This window comes from Euprymna scolopes, chromosome 40, assembly GCF_053919585.1.
Source record: "Euprymna scolopes isolate OS-2025 chromosome 40, ASM5391958v1, whole genome shotgun sequence".
NCBI classification, from domain to species: domain Eukaryota; kingdom Metazoa; phylum Mollusca; class Cephalopoda; order Sepiida; family Sepiolidae; genus Euprymna; species Euprymna scolopes.
Genome location: NC_136521.1, coordinates 15727004 through 15747716, shown reverse-complemented (window position 1 = coordinate 15747716; position 20713 = coordinate 15727004). Strand labels below are relative to the sequence as shown.

The window sequence follows — 20713 nt, the reverse complement described above, 5'->3', positions numbered from 1 at the left end:
GGTGTGACCATACCAGGGAGCGATTGGGCTCCCCATTTGGTAGGGCTGAGGCTCCCGAAACACTGGAAAATGACAGGGTGATATGAGTGTTTTATTCGTTAAGTATTGTTGGATGCCAGGGCAACGGCATCCAACCCTGCTGAAAGAGGATAAATTTTATTGTTCGGTGAGAAATGACAACTTGATGTCACATTGAGAGACATGACGAAATATAATTTCGTTTCCGATGCTAACCAGTGCAGTACCAGACCGACACGTTACAAGGTTATCCTCTCGATCGTGAGTAACAGGTCTGAGAGAGTTTGCAGAATCACAGGCACATACAAGGAATAGGGGATTTCTCTGAGGTGACGTAATTAGTAGTAGATGTACCAGGCGACAGCCCGCCCTACCACATCACCTGACTACATAACGTAAAAAGGCCGTCTCGCCAAAATCGCGAGTTGAAGCTTGGATTTGAGAGAAATCAAATACAATCGAAAAGCCGTCACCACCTCTCTCTTCCCGAACCGTCACCACCTCAAAAACCGAGATTAATTAATTCAATCGGGACTCAGTAGAGTTTTGTTAAAATCAACAACTGAGCAATTGTATATAAGTTTATATTTTGTACATCTATCTTGAATTAACCTGTTGAATAGATATAATCGAGTCTGTTTTTCTTTTGCGTGGATGAAATTGATTTATTTCCAGTGTGACAGATCGACGAAGCAGCGGCCTATCAACCTGAAGGTGAAAATGATTCTGATCAAATCGACTGACGGGTGCTATTACGCTGAGATACCTTGCGAAGAATTCCCTGCGAATGACGAGCACAGATAACATTGGGATCCGTGACCGAGAGTTGACTCGTATGTGACAAGAAGATCCCTATTATGGATCAGAAACCTTTCACGAAATAAAGAAATTAGCAAGAACAAAATACAATTATCACACAGGCAGGAGATGACTATTGACTATAGTCTTGAAAAGACTAAGGCTATATGAAGGAGTAAAGCAGTAAACAGAAAGAAACTACCAGTAGTTCTCGGAGAAAAGCTACTGGAATAGGAAGATGTATTACAATGAGGTATCAAAACAGTGGATTGATGGAGACCAGTAGACTAACACGTCCAACGAGCTGAAACAAAGGAAGAAGTGAATAGATAAATCAATTTTGAAGAACTCCGTATTATAGTATTTATCAAAAAATAAGACAGGTAGACTGAGAGATTGCGCGTAACAGACACTTGCGGTGATTGCAAACTGAGTGATCAAACTGAAAAAATAAAACCAGCAAAAATATTTTGAAATCAGATATTTATTCAAGCAAGTATCCATTTGAATTTAATTTAAATTTTTAACTGAAAATTTTTACAAACATAAAAATATAAGATAAATTTTACGTAAAATTCAATTTAAAATTCAAACTGAAACAGCATTTCATTTTAAGTTTTTAATTTTATTTTAAATATTTTCTTGCAAGGGGAAATATTTTAATAATTCCAGGAAAGTCCGTACTCATTAGAAGATCAGGATGTTCGATGTTGTATTAAAGTTCATTTTGCAATCACCACTTGGTGTGGCATCGGCTCTTCAGGTATCCGCAGATCTTGGGGTGAGCGGATACGCGTTTGTAGAGGCCCATCAGTTTGGGGTAGTTGCTGAACATGGATTGGTTCTCCATGTAGGGGTTCTCCATACAACAATAGCACATCATGTCACACCACATCATCTACAAAAATAAAAACAATTGCAATCTAAACATTCATTTTATTTCTGGGTTTATTTTATTTAGTTCACCGTAAAAAAATGCATAGGGAGTTACTGCAACAAAGGCCAAATTTATAGAGATTGAGGGTGAGAGGTTGGGTTAGGGTTAGGGTTAGGGTTAGGGTTGGGCATGAAAATGTTTGTTTACATTATATTTACACTTCTACGTGATGGTATGGCTCGGGAAGCACAGAGTAGGGAAAGAATTCCAACGCGATATATGAAACTTGTAGAGGTGAGAAGGCTAATAGTCCGGTGGAAGAAGCCTACCTTTTTTGCAGCAGAGTTAGCAGTATCTTCTATCTATTTATTCCAATTTATATTGCCTGAGAATGTTGGGTCGACAAAGCTGAGCATCAGACTTTTCGAATAAACTTCCAATATATACTCATATATTTTAAAATCATTAATCTAACATGTACAAATATATTATATACTGTTAATGTATTACAATAAAATATATAATATATAATAGAATAGATGTACTATATACAACGATATAATATATAATATATATAACGGTTATATAATATAATATATAATATAATAATATAAAATATATAGTGTAATATATATATTATATATTATATTTATATATAATATTATATATAATATATAGTAATATGTCTATAAATAATAATATTAATAATATATATATATATATATATATATATATATATATATATATCCCATTTATATTGCTTTTTTTGTGTTTCCAACGAACTTAGAGTTCCAAATGTCGTGCCATTATTTGTTTCGACGTTAACTCGAGTCCGCATCCCATATTTTGTTTATTCACCGCAAAGAAATATTTGTTTATAACATTCAGCCTTTTTTTTACATAGTAGTCACCATTTATCAAGACCCGGATGCCACTCAGGGATAAGGGTTATTGGGTGTACAGTAATCAATGGTATAATATCGTAGTAATCGTTAGTAATGGAGATTTGATAAAGTGTCTTACTTAAGGGGGCGGTTTATCAGAAATTTCTTTCTCTTGGACTTGAAGACATCCAATTTGTAGTCAGATGGGAAACAGGCAAACGGAAGAGAGTTCCACAGGCGTGCGCTTCTAAGAAAGAAACTTTGTTCATGGAATCTACGTTTTGATTTTGCACAGATAAAGAATGGGAAAACTTGTTAACAGAGGTTTCAGCTAGACGGGTGTTTTTCGCAAAAGATTGGCGAGGGGGACCAAAGATTAGAGCTTAGACGACCACTTGCCATGGAAATTACGATAAAACAAAGACAGGCCTGTAACGTCTCTTCTGTGGGAGAAAGGTTGCAGGGAAGAGAAAAGGGTATTAACCACTAGGCTACGAAGTCTATTTTGTACTCTGTCAAGGCAGGATAAGTTGTTTTTAGCAGCTCCTGCCTACATGTGGTAGAAGTACTCCATCCTTGGATGCACTTGGCTTTTATATAGATAGAGAATTGCATCAGCAGTGAGATATCTTCTGGAGCGGTAGAAGGATCCTACAATTTTACCAGCGACCTTGGCAACAGACTTGATGTACGGAAATAAGTCGGGAATAAATTCAGGAAGGAATTTCTATTGCTCGTTTTAATATAAAATAACAGATATGTTTGTTTGAAAAGGAATTCCATTGTTTAGAGATGTTATTGTAAAAGCGAATTTTGATTGTTGAATTCTTTTTTATGAAAACTGAATTAAAATAAGCTCATCTAGAACCAACAATAGAAAATGAAAAACATATTGAAAAATAGGTTAGGCCGAAAATAGGTTAGAGAATTCTTGTTTGCAGACATTATATATACGTGAGTTCAGAGCCACGTGAGTCGAGCACATTCTCGTATATGTGCATGACATCATGGGGAAATGAATTCTCAACATAGGGATAGTTTTAGAAAACTCCAGAGAGAACAGGAGAGAGAGAGAGAGAGTCGAGTCGGACGAATCACCCTTTGGAAGCGAAGGGTTAGAAGTTGTAATCACGTAGTGACTTTGAATTTTTGGATGTCTTCATTGACCGATCTAAGTAATAAAAGAAATATCATATTTTGTAACTGCCGTCTTCGTTGTCGTCTTTCTACCAAAACAAAGGTAAAGTGAAATTGTATTAATATGAACTTTGTTCCCAGCCTCATCTTGATAATGACATTGTATAAACCCCATCCTTAAGTAATGTGTCTCTCCATCTCCTGTGATAAAAGAACTAACTCATCTCTCTCCTAATATCTGTTATAAGAACCGATCCCTCATCTCCTAAGAAGAAATAAGAAGAAAGAACAGCAGACTGTAAACTGTCTAAATGTCTATCTCTCTACTATCCCCCTCTCATCGTGTATATTCCCTCCTCTCTAATATATGTGTTTAGAAGAAACATTCACAGAACTGTATAAATGCCTCTCTCTAATCTATCTCCCCCTCTCATGGTGTATTACATGTCTCCGTCTTTGTATTAGAATATACCCGATAGATGTCTCTCTAATATAAACACTCAACGTCATCTTAAAGACACCTCTCTATGCAACATATATGTAAATGTGGTTGCCGTAACCACTTTTATTCAACATGGATGAATTGAAAAAAAAGACCTTCGGTTACCATGGAAAAAAACACAACGTTAGGGTTCATTGAAATAAACAAAGGAAAAATGCTAGACGAAATGAAAAAATAATTAAGAGAAAAAAAGAAGAGAAACACACAAGAAAAGAATAAGAAAATGCGTGGATATGTCGCAAGTTATAGATATTATTTACGCGGATAACGCTGAACAAAAATATACAAAGTTTGTGATTCTTTGTCTAGTAGTCTTGTTTTTTAGCTGGATATACGAACACACATACGCACAGAATACTGTTCTTTTATATAATTGATTTTGAGATGAGTATCGATTATTTGAATATTTCAGACTACTTTTCTCATTTTGAGTGTTATTTTCAACACGTTTCAGCCTAGGAAACCTCCGAACTTCTTCAGGTGTATCTTTTCGAACTCGAGTATATTTCTGCCAGAATTGGGAAACTTTTTTGCGCAATTCAGGAATTCCAACGAAAAAATTTACTTACCCCGTTCTCTATTCATCGACGATGTCGCAATTTTATTTTGCGTGTTGCCCGCATAGTAGATTGGATCTTCACCCTCAAGAAATGTGTAACTTAAAGTTAAATTTTACCAATTACTTTATATCTTACGTTACGAGTCTTTTAAGAAAACAAGGGAATGTGAATACGAACCTGGTCACCCATGAAGAAGTGGCTGCCACCATTGCGCATGCTCAAGGTCCTTTCCATAAATGGCATGATACGGTTGAAAGTGTTCATGTATCTCCAGTTCATGTAGTTCTTAAACAGAAAACACACAAATTGATTATATATTTATGTTAATTTTGGTCTCTTATCGCTATTTTAAAAATTAAAACGTAGTGTTTAGCCTTGTTAGCAAAATAATTGTTGTGTTGTGGAGCGAGTGTATATAAATAGCATCTATTTAACAGGTGTCGCTTTGACGTAGTGATACATAAAGTGACATCTAGTGGATAAAATGAGTTTTTATGGTTTTATTATGTTTCTCATATAATAAAACAGTGCATTAGCATTCAGGCTGTATAGCACTCAGTTCAAGAACATATATCTTCCTTGTGTGTTCGTCTCTTCTTATTATTCAAGAACATTTCACTCCGAAAGAACCCAAACAACATTATGTTATATATTTGATATAATTATATTCTTGACCTGCCCTCGGGCTTCAAGACATTGTAATTTTGTACATTATGTTAAATACGTGTTTCAAGCAGCTTCCAAAACGCGGAGACGATATTTTTCGTGTTAACTTGTGATAAAGTCTGACTCAAAATTCTAAACTAACTGGCATGTCATGATGTCGGTGTAACCTTCTACCTTCATTTTTTTTTCTTTTATTTTTTTGTTATTGGATTTATTGTGTTTTATTTTTATTGTGTATTGTTATTCTAAAGTAATTTTATTTGGCGCATACAGTTTTAAAATCGTGTATTTCCAATCTATCTCGTTCCGTCATTATACCCACGTGAACAAAACACAAATCGGACCATCTACCTTCGCTACGTATTTTGTTTATGTTTTAACATTATTTTTCTTTTTACCAAATTAACATATTGTGGATCTATTTAAAGATAAACAGTTGGAACTATTTGAACGTAAATAATTTTATCTATGAATATTTAGTTCGCTTTCATAACATTCTTTCTGACATTCTATTTTTACAAAAATGATCATAAAAATAATCGTCTAGCAAATTGGCATTGCTTAGCCAATCTATCTATATATCCATAAAAAGTGAACGTGTCTGTGTGTCTGTGTGTGTACATTTCCCTACGGACTAACTCTGGCAATTATAAGTCTACAGACTCGAAATTTGATATACAGGTCACTGAGATTTGGGAAAATCTTTGTAATCCGTTTTGGCCAGAAATTTGGCTGGTAAGGGGTCAACGTTTAACTATTTGACCTTTGAGAACGCGACCAAATTCATTCGACAATTTTGAGTATAAACACTTCGAATTTTAGATATAGCTTCCTTGGATATGGATCTAACTTAATAACTTGATTTGAGCCCAAAGCAATAAATGTTTAGAAGTGATAATAGGAGTCAAAGTTTAAAAATAAATGACCTCTGTGGTCTCTACCAAATTACTCAGACAATTTCTGGTCTAAACATTTGAAATTTTACATAAAGGGTATTCAGAGATAGGGCAAGCTTTTTAATCGGTTTGGGTCGAACATTTTTAGTTACCAATATATAAATCTATGTATGTATGTTTGCATGTGTGCCTAACACTTTCGACAGAAGCGACCGATTTTACCAAGATCAGTATGGTTTTGAAGTTCGACCTTTCAGACGACAAATATCGAAAAATTGGATAAAAACATTAATATCTTCACCTTCAACTGGGCACTTTTCTACAGCGGGGGTCGCTTTTTTCACCGATATTTTTGAAAGTCATCCTCTCCTTTCGACTGTCTAGCTTTGATTTAAACCTACGCAACTTCCGGTTTGGCGGTGGTCGTAACAGCAAAGACGTCACTTTTTTCACGTTATTTTCCTCATTCGCGCTACGGGTTCGAGTCTGCCTTCTTTCTACCACTTTTTTTTTTGCTCAACATACGCATCCAAACACCCGGACAACGCCGGGCTGAAATGATAGTATCTAAAATAATCAGATTTAGTTATCTTTCCTCATGCGGGTTAATGTTTTCATTAATCAACAGTTGGGTATCTCTGAATAAAGATTCGGCTTATCTTTACATGACATTTTTGTATTATTTTATTTTTGTTTTTATACTTAGAGTCACCGCTTATCAAGGCTCGAAAGCTACCCGAGGTTAATGAGGGTTAGGCAGGGGTGTGACAAGGCTGCGATTATCAACAATGGTGAAACTTAGCTCAGGTTTAAGTATATGAGGGCGGTTCAACAAGAACTTATTTACATAAAACTTGTAAACGACTATGTTGGGAAGCAGCTTCACGGTATTGTGTTCCAAAAACAGACAGTTCTAAGAAAGTGTTAAGTTTGCAGGTTGAAACAAGTAACGTAGAAAGTAATACAAATGACGACTCAACAAACAAAGGTAGATCAAATAAGAAGTGTATTAGGAAAAGGTACATTTACAGGATATTTACATAATGGTGTCAAATAGGAGAGTCGTTGCTGGAGAAACATATCTGCTCTCGGCGGCCTTCGGTGGCTTCTGGTGAACACACACTCAGACTAACCGAGTCTTCCTATTTATGTGCAATTACTATCTACATATGCAAATGAATGTGTGCCACCACAACAGAAAGTAAATCTAAATAAATAGAAAAAATGGCTCTTCGCTTTCGGGTCAAGATCAAAGTGTAGTATCTGTTCTGATGCTCTACTTTATTTTTTTCTTCGCTTTTTTTGGTCTTGGTTAATGGAGGTGAAGTCCTTCATGACTGATACATTTTTTATTTTTGTGTTTATTTTGGGGGGAGCTGATCCCCGCCCCCACATAAAACACCCATCTTGTGTCTAACTTTGCCCTCGTGGAGAGGCAAGGAAACACAATCAAAACTCTGTTTTGTATAGGGGTCGCAAACATCTTCTTTAAATGTATCGAATTGACAGAGGGTAATTTTATTTGTTATTTTCTATTGTTAATCATTATTAGTTTCAAATTTGGTTTAGTTTTCATTTGTTATTGGATTTACTTTGCTTTATTTTTATCGTGTATTGTTATTCTAAAGAAATCTTATTTGAGCGCACACAGTTTTAAAATCAAAATACAAATACTTACATCATAGTTGCAATCCCCTTTTGCCATATTAGCAGAAGCCATCATGCCATTGTTGCCAAACTGGAATTAAATAAGAAAAAGAATAAAAATCAACCGTTATAAAGTAATAGGCGTTTTTACCTTTAAATGGGCATACACGCACATACACACAGATACACACAGAAACCTATATAATTGACGAACACAACTAACGACATATTTTTATAAAAACTTTTATCTTTTTGCCCCTCTCTGACATCCTATATTATGCTCTGTCCCGTTTCCCTGCTTCTACTCTATGTTTCCCCTCTCTTTTCTTCTTTTGTAGCTCATGCCCCTCTCTTCCCCCCTCTCTCTCTCTCTCCACACACACACACACACACACACACATATTTCATTAAATAAATAGACGTCTTTTCTCTATTATTTCGATCCTTCCCAACTCCTGAATAACAGTCTGCACTTTCGGCGAGAACTGGCTGGTGTAATTACCATATTTATCATAATTCCGAGTACTTTCCAATCCTTCAGGATTCATCGTCAAGGATGAATTAATCTAACTGGTTTTGAAAAATTTATAAAGTTTTTTGTTTCTTTGTTTGTTTGTTTTTTAATACATTATATATATATATATAACTTTCTTACACACACGGATATATATATATATATGTGTGTGTGTGTATATATAATTATTTCCACACCCGAACCAACATCACAGCCTACAAGCGCCAAGACGGCCTTAAAACAGAAATCCAAGACTCGAGTTTCGCCCTCATTTGGGCTTATCAGTAAGACACATCCGGACTTTCGGTTTGTTGACTTTCTTGGGTCTTGTGGACTGCGACGTTGGTTCGGCTATGGAAAATAATTATATAATCTAACACACTTTCTTTACATAATATATATATGTATATATATATATGTGTGTGTGTATATATATAACTTCTTATAATATAGATTTCTCGAATATTAAGTCATCACAAATAAAGTAGCTACTTGATTAAAAAAAGGACCATACACTCGCGTTGCCTGAAATTGAATGGGTATCAGTCTTATATACTTTATCACTGCTATTTTTACAGTACAAATCTTCTGGTTTAGTTCTCTAATATAGTCGGAAGACGCCGAATCGTTAAAAATCTCTGTGAATACGTGTCCTATACATATGGTTCCATTCCATTATAATCAGCTATACATACTTGAAGTTTTAAGACAGTGCTGTCCCTATGGTATACTTAAAGGGATGGGTGCGTAGATATTCGACACATATAGTGAAACGTAGATATACCGGAAACTTCAATTGTCTTTCCCGGAAAATTTTATAAATAGGATATAAATTTTCTTCAAATGTTTGAAGATTTATAAAAGGTTTGATCGATTACTTCCCTTTTGTTACGAGGGCATTTAGAAATTAATAAACACTTAATTTGCCACTTGCAGAAAATAATATACATATGATTTTAATATCATAATAGTATGATATATCTTAAGCTTTTAGTATGATATATCTTAAGCTTTTAGTATGATATATTTGAAACTTTTAGCATGATATATTTTAAGCTTTTAGTATGATATATTTTAAACTTTTAGCATGATATATTTTAAGCTTTTAGTATGATATATTTGAAACTTTTAGTATGATATATCTTAAGCTTTTAGTATGATATATTTGAAACTTTTAGCATGATATATTTTAAGCTTTTAGTATGATATATTTGAAACTTTTAGCATGATATATTTTAAGCTTTTAGTATGATATAATTGAAACTTTTAGTATGATATATCTTAAGCCTTTAGTATGATATATCTTAAGCTTTTTGTATGATATATTTGAAACTTTTAGCATGATATATTTTAAGCTTTTAGTATGATATATTTTAAGCCTTTAGTATGATATATCTTAAGCTTTTAGTATGATATATTTGAAACTTTAAGCATGATATATTTTAAGCTTTTAGTATGATATATTTGAAACTTTTAGTATGATATATTTTAAGCTTTTAGTATGATATATTTGAAACTTTTAGTATGATATATTTTAAGCCTTTAGTATGATATGTTTTAAGCTGTTAGGGGTGGTGTTTTTATGGCGCCATAAGGAATGCAGTTAGAGATGTAGAAATACTTCCATCGTCTTCCACTAAATTTATCATGAAATTAATCTTTAAAAATATATGTATATTCTATACATTTATTTTCTATAGATAATATACAAACAGTAAATACACACCCACCCACACACACACACACACACACACACACACACATGCACACAGACTCTGATTTATCATGACTAGGTCTATAATAACAGCATATTTTTTCATTGTTTTGGCTCTCGGGTATATATTCGACACAGTTAGACACAGTTAATCTACCGAGAACAGCATCACTCTATATAAAATATAAGATATCAACGGATACACGCTCGAGAGTCAAAACAATGAAAAGAATATGCTGTTGTCGTAGCCCTAATTATGATATCACACTGTATTCCGAAATCTCGGACGCGTTAAAAATTGAAAGATACGTTTTTTTTTTTTAAATATTCATCCCGTTTTGTAGTTGGATTATTATTTTATCACTTTTTATTTACGTATTTATCTCATGCAAACGGATCGCGAATCGTCTATTGTTTTCTTTTTAATCTAACTCACCCTGAAACGTCCGTTCCTCCAGTGGAAGTGCCTCATGTAATCGTGCATGATTTCATAGAAGCAATCAGCGATGTAGTCACACCTCATCATGTCCATGCTGTTCTTGGGGTAGAAGCCTAAAAGTAATAAATGAACGAATATATAATCTGACATAACGGAAAAATATATAAATACACATTCGTGGAATTTCCTACTAATATATTGAAATAAATTTTTTTCTTTAATTATCTGGATTATTTGGTCAACTGTTGTTATCCTGGATTTATTCTCACAACATTTCAACCGATGTAACCTTCGAACTTTTTCAGGTACATCTTGTCGCATTCCAGATTCTGAATGGAATTTCGAAAATCAATGGGGCTAGCGGTTATAGTCAAGATTGTTAGTTCTTTTTTACTTCCGTTCTTTACTCTGCAGAGGGGATGAGACTGACAAGCAATATATAGTTCCTCCTGACTAATGTTTATTTTCATCTCAGATTACGTGAACCACCTTTTTTCTTCATCTTAAGAATGGTTTTCTTGTCCGCTTTACAATATTTACTTCGTGGCCAAGATCAAAGTGTATTATCTGTTCTTCAGATGCTGCACTTCCATTTCTTATTCTCTTTCGGTGGAGAAGCAGTCATTTACGAATGAGACAGTTTTTTTTTTATCTTTGTACCTTTTCTCCACGTTAAAAAACGACTCCGGTGTCTAATTCTGTCCTGTGGGGAGGCATTGTAAATAGGTACAATATCTACTTATCGAGCCAAAATGACAGCAGAAACCGGAAATTAAAAAAGGCAGATAATCTTTATTATAACCGAAGTAGCTTGTTCCCTTATTGTCAGCCATGACAGAATGAAAATCTGAAGCAATTTGTAAGTAATCGTGATCTAATGGATATAAGTGCTAAGTAATAATTAGTTTTAAGTGATAGTTTTTTTTTTCGAGGTAGTATGCTCAAAATATTAATGTGGAGTATACCAAGAATACAATTACGCAAGTCTTCTACTCGGTCATGTCTGACAGAATACGATCAAGCTACCCTCGTGGATCTATTAAAAATGGCAATCACTATATGCAGGGCATGAAACCACTTCATCATATAGCCGAAAAGGAAAAAAAGTACTAGTTAAAGGTCAAAGAGCGTTCAAAGATATGTGTTAAATTGATTCCGATCCACAAAACAAATTTTTCTCATTTGTCAGAAATATCATTGATCGAATTTGAGGACTAATGAACAAAATATAGGAAGTCAGATTCACGAAGCTACCGAAATTAAACCCAAACTCCATTTTTTATAATCCTTTAAATTAAAGAAAGGATTCCTTTCGAAATTCCGTACGGATTCTTGAGTTCGATAGAAAGATTCCTAAATTCGACAAGATACACCTGAAGAAGGTCGGAGATTACATCGGCCGAAGCTTTGTGCAAATAACACTCAAGATGAGAACAATAGATCAAATACTCCAAATATTAAAATTAATCTATCGTCGTCTAAAAATCCGGAAATCAAAAGTTGAACCTGTCTAGAATGGTAATTAATATTTTATAATGAAGTATTTATTTGAAGAAAATATAAAAAACGTTTAATATTGAATGTATCATTGCTTAAACATTTTTCTTTTATTATGAAAATTATGATAAATGGACAAAACATTCAATTCAAAATGAGAACAATGTAAACTGTACTACTAATTTTTTTATGGAAATTTTCATCTCTTTAAAAAATGTTTACTTATAAATTTAAGACAATTTGTATGCGTGCGAGTTAGTTCCTATGGACGCGGAAATAGTTTGATCGATTGTTTTCAAAATTCATTCAAATGTACTGCATGTGACAGACACTGTTCTTAGATAGGTTTTGAATAGAAATGCCTCCGATCGAAAAATCTGATCAAAGAAGAAACAGTCCGATTTTGATCAAAGCTAGCACACTAATACAGTTAACATTAATTACAAGGGCAATGTAGAACTTTTATCACCGCACAAGCAAAAGGAGTCGGCGTATAAAAACAACAGTAGGTTATTTACTATGTCAGGGGTGCGTTCGAAATGAATGTTTCTCTTTAGACACACAGTTAAACCGCGATACTTGACTTTTGCATTTTAAACTTTAATTCAAGCCATTAGATGAAAAATAATTTTAGAAAATCAACCGTATGTTCTATATATTGTCTACAATGCATTACGGATTACGTCACTGCTGGGAGAGCATGTGAAGCTTTTTTGTCCGGTGCATTTTTTTTTGTCTGGTCCCTTGCAGGCTATCAAACTATTTGATTGAAAAATGGGCAATTTCACCAATTTCGATGATAATAAAAATTTCGACGTGTGGAATATTCGTTGTTCAATCCCAGACAACGTCGGGTCTCCCCGCTAGTACATATAAAATGCTATATAAAATGCTATATAAAATGCTATATATATATATATATATACATATATATATATATATATATATATATATATATATATATATAGCATTTTATATGTACTAGCAGTACATGAAGTACTATATATATATATATATATATATATATATATATATATATATATATATATATATATATCATGCCATCCAAAGAAAGTTTTTCTTTTTTGTTTTATTTCAAATTTCTTTCACTTCGGTTGGATTATAGCATTATATATAATTGCTTATTGCGGCCGTGTCTATGTGGTAGGTGTTCACCTGTCATTCCTGCTAATCACCTTGTTGTTTCCTGCAGACGTCCGTGTATAACCTTGGGATCATGTAAGGTTACACACGTTTACACACGCGTTAATATGTAGACACCAGGAACCCAGCACGTTGTAACAGAGTACGTCGGATGGAACATAGGACAAGTAATAACTTAATTCTTTTGTTGTTGTTGTTGTTGTTGTTGTAACAACAATTGTTGTTTTATCATTATCCCGCCACACGGGACTTCTTGTTATGGATTTGACTTCACTCACGTCTTTAACTTGCTCTCTTTCCTTTATATAACTTTTTTTCTTTTTCCTTGCCGCGACGTCATTTCGCACGCAGCTCAGTTGATTTATATACATGCCATGCGCGCTCTGTTACAATTATACTCCGAGCTAAAAGTCTGTTGAAAATTTTAGATGCCAATTTTGTCTCCGGTATAATAGTGAAAATATAAAGAGAAAGTGGAAAGAGATTTCGATTGTTAGGAACGACTCACCGTATTCGCGGGCTAAGTATCTTCCAATAGCCATGGTCTCGGGCATCCTCATGCCACCGTCCATCTCCAAACATGGGAGATAATTGCAAGGGAAATCTGAAAAAAAAAAGAACATAAAAATACGTTTTTCAAAAAGTCCTTTATTTAAAAGCGGATAGATAAAGTTATATCATAACACGCTGTGTGTTTTTCAACTAAGCAAAACGATTGGTTTCAAGGCGTATTCTTAATGGAATTTAATAATAAAACGAATACATACGTACTAAAGGGTGCATGTGTGACCTCATAGATAGAGTATGTAACGTTATATTCCTGTCCGGGGAAGATGTAGCACAAGGACAGGAAGTGGGGATGATAAGCCAGGACACAAGTAGTGACGCGTTCGGTCCTTGTCAACTCAGTCTAGCCGAACTGATGAGGAGTAAAATCCGAAACATGCATGTCTATGGATGACTTACTTTTATGCACGTAATAATATTAAAATAAAATAATTTTAAAAAATAATATATAATTAATACGTCGTAAAAAACGTGGGGTGCAAAAATGTAAACAAAGGGCAGATAACTCCTTTTGAAAACGTGATCAGAGAGTGAAAAGAAAGAAAATACTACAGAATCGCTAATATATATATATATATATATATATATATATATATATATATATATATATGACGCATAATTATTTTATATTTGTGGCTCGAGGAATCACAGTTACACGATTAATCCAAGCTGAACTCTTAATTAGATTTCAAGTCGATGTTCTAGTGCATGTCTGACTTTTTAAAATTTTATTTTGAACAATTTTTTAAAACTTAAAATGCATAGCATTACACAAAAAACAAATACCCCTAGAATTTAGTGATGCACTTTAGCTGATATATAACGCTGTCTGGGGACCAGCATGTTGTAGTTTTCAGTCGCAAAGCGGACGAAGAATAAAAAAGAGCTTCAACTCGCTTTATGTTTTGTACAACGACATTTATTTCCTCTTTCTTTCGCTACCGCTGTGACGTCTCGCTTTCAGAAGATTACCCACGCCTCTACGTGATCTCGAACGTTCTTCCCGTCTCTAACGTTATCTCCTTTTTAAATTTTTATTTTTCCTACATCATTTCGCATCCACTCGCTCGTCCGCACTATGTTACATACAAAACAACTACTCGTCACGTCAAATCGTATGAATATTACATATTACTGACTTTGAAAAGAAAACATCAAAATTTACTTTAAATTGAAAATGGTGAAAAAATTTTGATAGCTGTTTACTATCATAGTTTTACTTCCAGAAGAGATTCGTTGTTAATTTTATATTCATATTTTTTTCTTTTCGTATTGAACATTTTTAAAACTCAATACGACTAACTTTTTCTATAGTTTTGCAATTGAGTGTTCGCTCCCTTCCTATCCACATCCCTTCCTATCCATATCATCGTGGGTTCAAATTACACATTCGGCAATAGTTGCGAGAGTTATTTAACGCATCAACTGACCATCATCATAAGCCCAAATAATGAGGGTTTAATGAAAATGTTTAAAATATTAAATACTTTTCGTAACTTTTTCTCCTGGTTATAAAATTTAAGAAAAGTTTAGATTATCGTCGGGTTTTTCAAAAAGTGCTTAGTAATCTATCTCTCTCTCTCTCTCTCTCTCTCTCTCTCTCTCTCTATCTATCTATCTATCTATCTACCTATCTATTTCACTCTCCTCCCCCCCTCTCTCTCTCTCTTTCTATATCTCTTTCTGGTCAGATCAACAGGAGAACTAACGGGTGGAATCAATTACAATAACGAGGTTGACTCAATAAACCTATCGTTTTTTTTTTGTCTATTTTTTGTCGAATTATTACTCGTGTCAAATAACATTAACAATTTAATAGTAATATGACCATTAGTATATATATATATATATATATATATATATATATATATATATATATATATATATATATATATATATATATATATATTATGGAAGTGTAGCTTAGTTTCCTAGGAGTACATCCACTGAAAAAAACATTTGCCTCCCAAAAACCAAAAAGTACTCAATGTGTTAACAGAGCAGATATATTGAATTTATTTGTGCAAACATTGATGGCTACATATGTGCATACATGTTTCTGTAATCACTCGCTGTCTCCCAAATAACGGGGGATTACAGAAACATGTATGCACATATGTAGCCATTAATGTTTGTATAAATTATATATATATGTGTGTATATATGCATATATATATATATATATATATATATATTAGAGAGAGAGAGAGAGAGAGAGAGAGAGAGAGAGAGAGAGAATTTGAGATTGCTATTTTCCAGAGATGAGGTAACGAGTGAAGTATAACGAGATTTATACAAGAGTGGCCAATACCGAAGTAAAGCAAGTTACACTTTCAATTTTTCTTTACATAAGCAGTAATGTGTTGCTACACAGTCATGAGCATGCTTCGGTCCTCTAGTATTTATTAACTAAAGACCTCTTCAGGCAACAGGACTAATATTCAAACGCGAAATACTTTAAATATGAATATTACAACGAATATTACTATGAGTATTACTAATAAAACTAACATCGATAACTCATGATACCACTCGCTATTCTCGTATTGCTTCTCACCCATCCAAGAATCAGATAAAATATGCAGCTAATATAGAGAATTGCTGTGGGTTAGCTATAAACTGGTGTACAAAATGGTTTCTTTTGTTTAAATCTGGTAAAAGCCAGAACGTGTTTTTCAATCGTATGCGTGCCTCCTTTTTGTCGTGAGATTACTATGGATGGATCAAGTCTCATGGAGAAAGCACTCTGGAACTTCTTTTTTTTTCTCATCAACTATTTTTGGATCTCGTTTGTCTTCCAGGTAAAGTCATTCACTCTGTTGAGTTCTTACATCTACTATCAGATTATGTATTAAGTGCTGTTTTCATATTTGTGCTGGTGAATATCTGTCTTATTTCAAATTTCTTGCAGAAACATAATCGATTTAATTAAATTAGACCCACGCATTCATTCTCACTGCAACACCTATCTCGCACCCATGCTGTTGCTAGTCTCAGTCTTTTCTATAAATCAGATTACAAACTCATACTTTATCATTAAAAACTCAAGATATAAACAATCCACTTATAAACCTACTACTAAATAAAACAACCATATTATAAATGAGTATAAACCTCATTTTTTTTTGTTGGGTAACTCGCTACACTGGCATCAGGGGAAAGGAAAATGCCGACTCAGCAGCTAAAGTAGACATTATAATGAAGCAAACGGATATTAAAATTCCATACACAGATTTTTAACAAACCACTCACAAATAGATTTCCACTAAATGGCAGGAAACATGAAACAACTGCCCCAAAAGCAAATTACACCACATGTCCCCCTACCAACAATTAATGGATACTGGAATATAGGCAACAGATGAATGAAGAAGTGACCTTAGCCAAACTACGCATAGATTATACATGATTACACACTCACACTTCTTAAAAGGAGAAAACCCACTTTTATGTATAGCATGTCAAACACTTATGTCTATTAAAGGCATACTATTTATTTATTTGCTTCCCGACTGAGCAAATTACGCACAAGGCCGTTTTTTTCGTGTGGGTAAGGAAAAACCAGCTCCCCCAAGGGAGCACTCTGGCAGGGGCCAAAATTAGCAATTGTCTTATACGAAGAGTTTCCCCCACATTGACCAAACTAATTGACTTGAAAAGCAATTGTCCGATATGAAGGGTTGCCCCCACATTGACCAGAACTGATTACTTCCTTTTCCGCTCCTGGCCCGAAGGCCAAGAACAGCCTCTACGCCTTTGCACAAAATACATTGAATCAATAAGACTGGAGTGGAACATCCAACAATAAAAAAAGTTATCCATCACTATTCTACAAGACAAAAGAGTTTCACAAACTAAAAACGCATCTACAATCTTCTTATTTTTAATTTGTCTCAGAATAAATATAACACCAGTGATCCTTCGCCTTGCCATAAAACAAAACTTCATTTCATATGTGCTATGTTTTTTAATCTTTTATTTAAAATTATATTTTTAAAATTGTTTGGCCTTAAAATGACGCTAGAGTGGTTGATGAGGCTGTTTAAGACCAAACAAACTATTATAGCAAGTGTTCTTCAGAATTGTCTGATCTACGCTATGCATCTTTGCCCTAGCTAATTTTACTCGATAGTATTATCGTCTCCATCAATTCGCTGTTTTCATACCCCATTTTAATACAGCTTTCTATCTCAGTAGATTCTTTCCATGAACCGAACGCTTTTTTTACAAGAGTGTCACCACTTATGAAGACTCGAAGCCATTTGAGAATAATGGTTAATCAGTGTAAGGCGGTTATTATATTATATTATATGATCGTTTGTTGTGACAATTAGATAAAATTTATTAATATAACAAAAGATTTAACAAGAATTTGTTTACATTGGACTTGAAGACGGTAAGTTTGGAGGCAGTTGGAATAAGTAATAAAAGAGGTTAGGACAACAGCATATTATTTTCATTGTTTTGACTCTCGAGTGTGTATCCGTTTGTACTTTATATGCTTTTATATAGAGTGATGTGGTTCTCTGTTTACTAACTGTGTTTAACCGTGTCTATCTGTGTCAGATATATACTCAAAAGGCAAAACAATGATAAGAATATTCTGTTGTCATAGCGCTAGTAATAAATTACTTGTAGCTTCCTTACCATTTCTGCAGCGATCCCAGTCGGAGAACTCGAACCTCTTATCCATGTACTTGACACCGGCAGCGGCAAACATCATACGAAGGATCTCGGCACGGCCACGGCCATTGAAGTAGTACAGAGTGTAGTTAGGCATAATGAAGTTCTGGACGAATAAGTGAAAAAACGCAGATAGAAAGTGTGCTTGACCAGTTCTCAATGAATGGAATGCGTGATAATGCCCAAAGACGACGTAATCTTGTATTTTAAAGAGTTTTCTGTTGAATTGGTGCCAAAATAATTTCTTTCTCCTAATTAATCAGCTTTCAGTATTTATTAATGGCCGACCAGTGAATATCGTTCCAAAAATGAGGACTTAATGCTTCGCTAATAATAGAAGGAAACGTACAATAATAATTAAGTATTCAAATGGTTTGCACTTTTTGATATTAACATATACTTCATAATTATTGTCTGCCTCCATTATTGTCACTTATAAATTATATTGTTGCACATTTTATTATTACGTATCACCGCGTGCAAAAATAATTATTTTATTTTCATACAAGTCAAATGTACTATTGAACACTATGTATATATATATATATATATATATATATATATATATATGTGTGTGTGTGTGTGTGTGTGTGTGTGTGTGTGTGTGTATATATATATATATAACTAGTTCATTTAATCACATAAATTAATATACGAAAGTATAAATTTATGCGTCAACTTTAAATATTTACTTCAACAGTGCTTAATACGTAGATAGAGCTAGGTAGTAAGTTATAAAATATATATGGCGATTAAGCTACACAAGATATTTCGCGTTTCATCCACGCTAGGATTCATACGCCTGATGAATCCTAGCGTGGATGGAACGCGGACTATTCTGTGTAGCTTAATCGCTATATATATTTTATAACTTACTACTATATATATATATATATATATATATATATATATATATATATATATATATATATATATATATGTGTGTGTGTGTGTGTGTGTGTGTGTGTGTGTCTATAGATATACACATAATATAAGTATTATTATTATTATTATTATTATTATTATTATTATTATTATTATTATAATTATTATGTATCTACATAAAATTTTATGTAAATATTTTCAGTATTGACTTCGACAGTGTTCGATGCGTAAGTAGAGCTAGGTAGTAAGTTTTCAAAATATATATGGCAATTAAGCTACACCAAATTTACCGTGAGGATTAGTTAGTTTTCAAAATCACATCTTTTTTCATTTTCAGAATTATATGACCGACCTGATATATATATATATATAATTATATATATATATATATATATATATATTCTTGTCAATTTGTTTTTTTTTCACAATTAGATTAATATATACAAAACGTTTCTTACTTTAATCTTTCATTTATTTCTATATATAGTATGATACTTGGAAAAATATACAATTAAGAGATCACTTTAAGAAAACTTGATTTTATTAAATAGTGGTATCTTAGTTAATGTTTTTAGTGAGAGAATTATTTTAAGTATTCTATTTAAAGTTGTTTTTATAATAAATTAAAAAAAAAACAATTATATTGATAATATATTTAATTAATTTTTTTTTTAAATTAATATTTCCAACAGCGACCTTTTTAAAAACTTTTTTTTAGTTATTGGCCCCTAGATGATATCCATAAAAAAATAAACAAATGTTTACCAAGGTCGCTGGAAAGATGGTGGGATCCTTCTACCGCTCCAAAAGATATCTCACTACTGATGCAATTCTCTATCTATATAAAAGCCAAGTACGTCCAAGGATGGAATACTGCTGCCATATCTGGTCAGGAACTGCTAAAAACAGCCTATCCTGCCTTGACAGAGTACAAAATAGACTTCGTGGCTTAGTGGGGGATGCCCTTTTCTCCACCCTGCAACCTCTCTCCCACAGAAGAGACGTTGCGAGCCTATCCTTGTTTTATCGTTATTTCCATGGCAGGTGCTCGTCTTAACTCCAATCTCTGGTTCCCCCCTCGCCAATCTTTCACGAAAAACACCCGTCTAGCTGAATCCCCTGTGAAATATTTCCCGCACTCTATATCTGTGCCTAAATCAAAACGCGGATTTCATGAACAAAGCTTCTTTCTTAGAACTGCACGCCTGTGGAACTCTATTCCGTCTGCCTGCTTCCCACTAGACTACAACTTGGATGTCTTCAAG

General features: G+C 33.6%; 1 protein-coding gene across 1 annotated transcript; it reads right to left on the bottom strand.

Moving 5' to 3' along the window:
• Positions 1–1422: 1422 nt before the first annotated feature.
• LOC145265739 (S-crystallin SL20-1-like) lies at positions 1423–18745 on the bottom strand. Its single transcript, XM_080121793.1, has 6 exons — positions 18528–18745; positions 13822–13917; positions 10650–10765; positions 8017–8076; positions 4954–5061; positions 1423–1714 (listed from the first exon to the last, which is right to left on the bottom strand). The coding sequence occupies exons 1-6, from the start codon at positions 18658–18660 to the stop codon at positions 1550–1552; spliced, it is 678 nt and encodes a 225-aa protein (XP_079977919.1). The 5' UTR covers positions 18661–18745; the 3' UTR covers positions 1423–1549.
• Positions 18746–20713: the final 1968 nt, after the last annotated feature.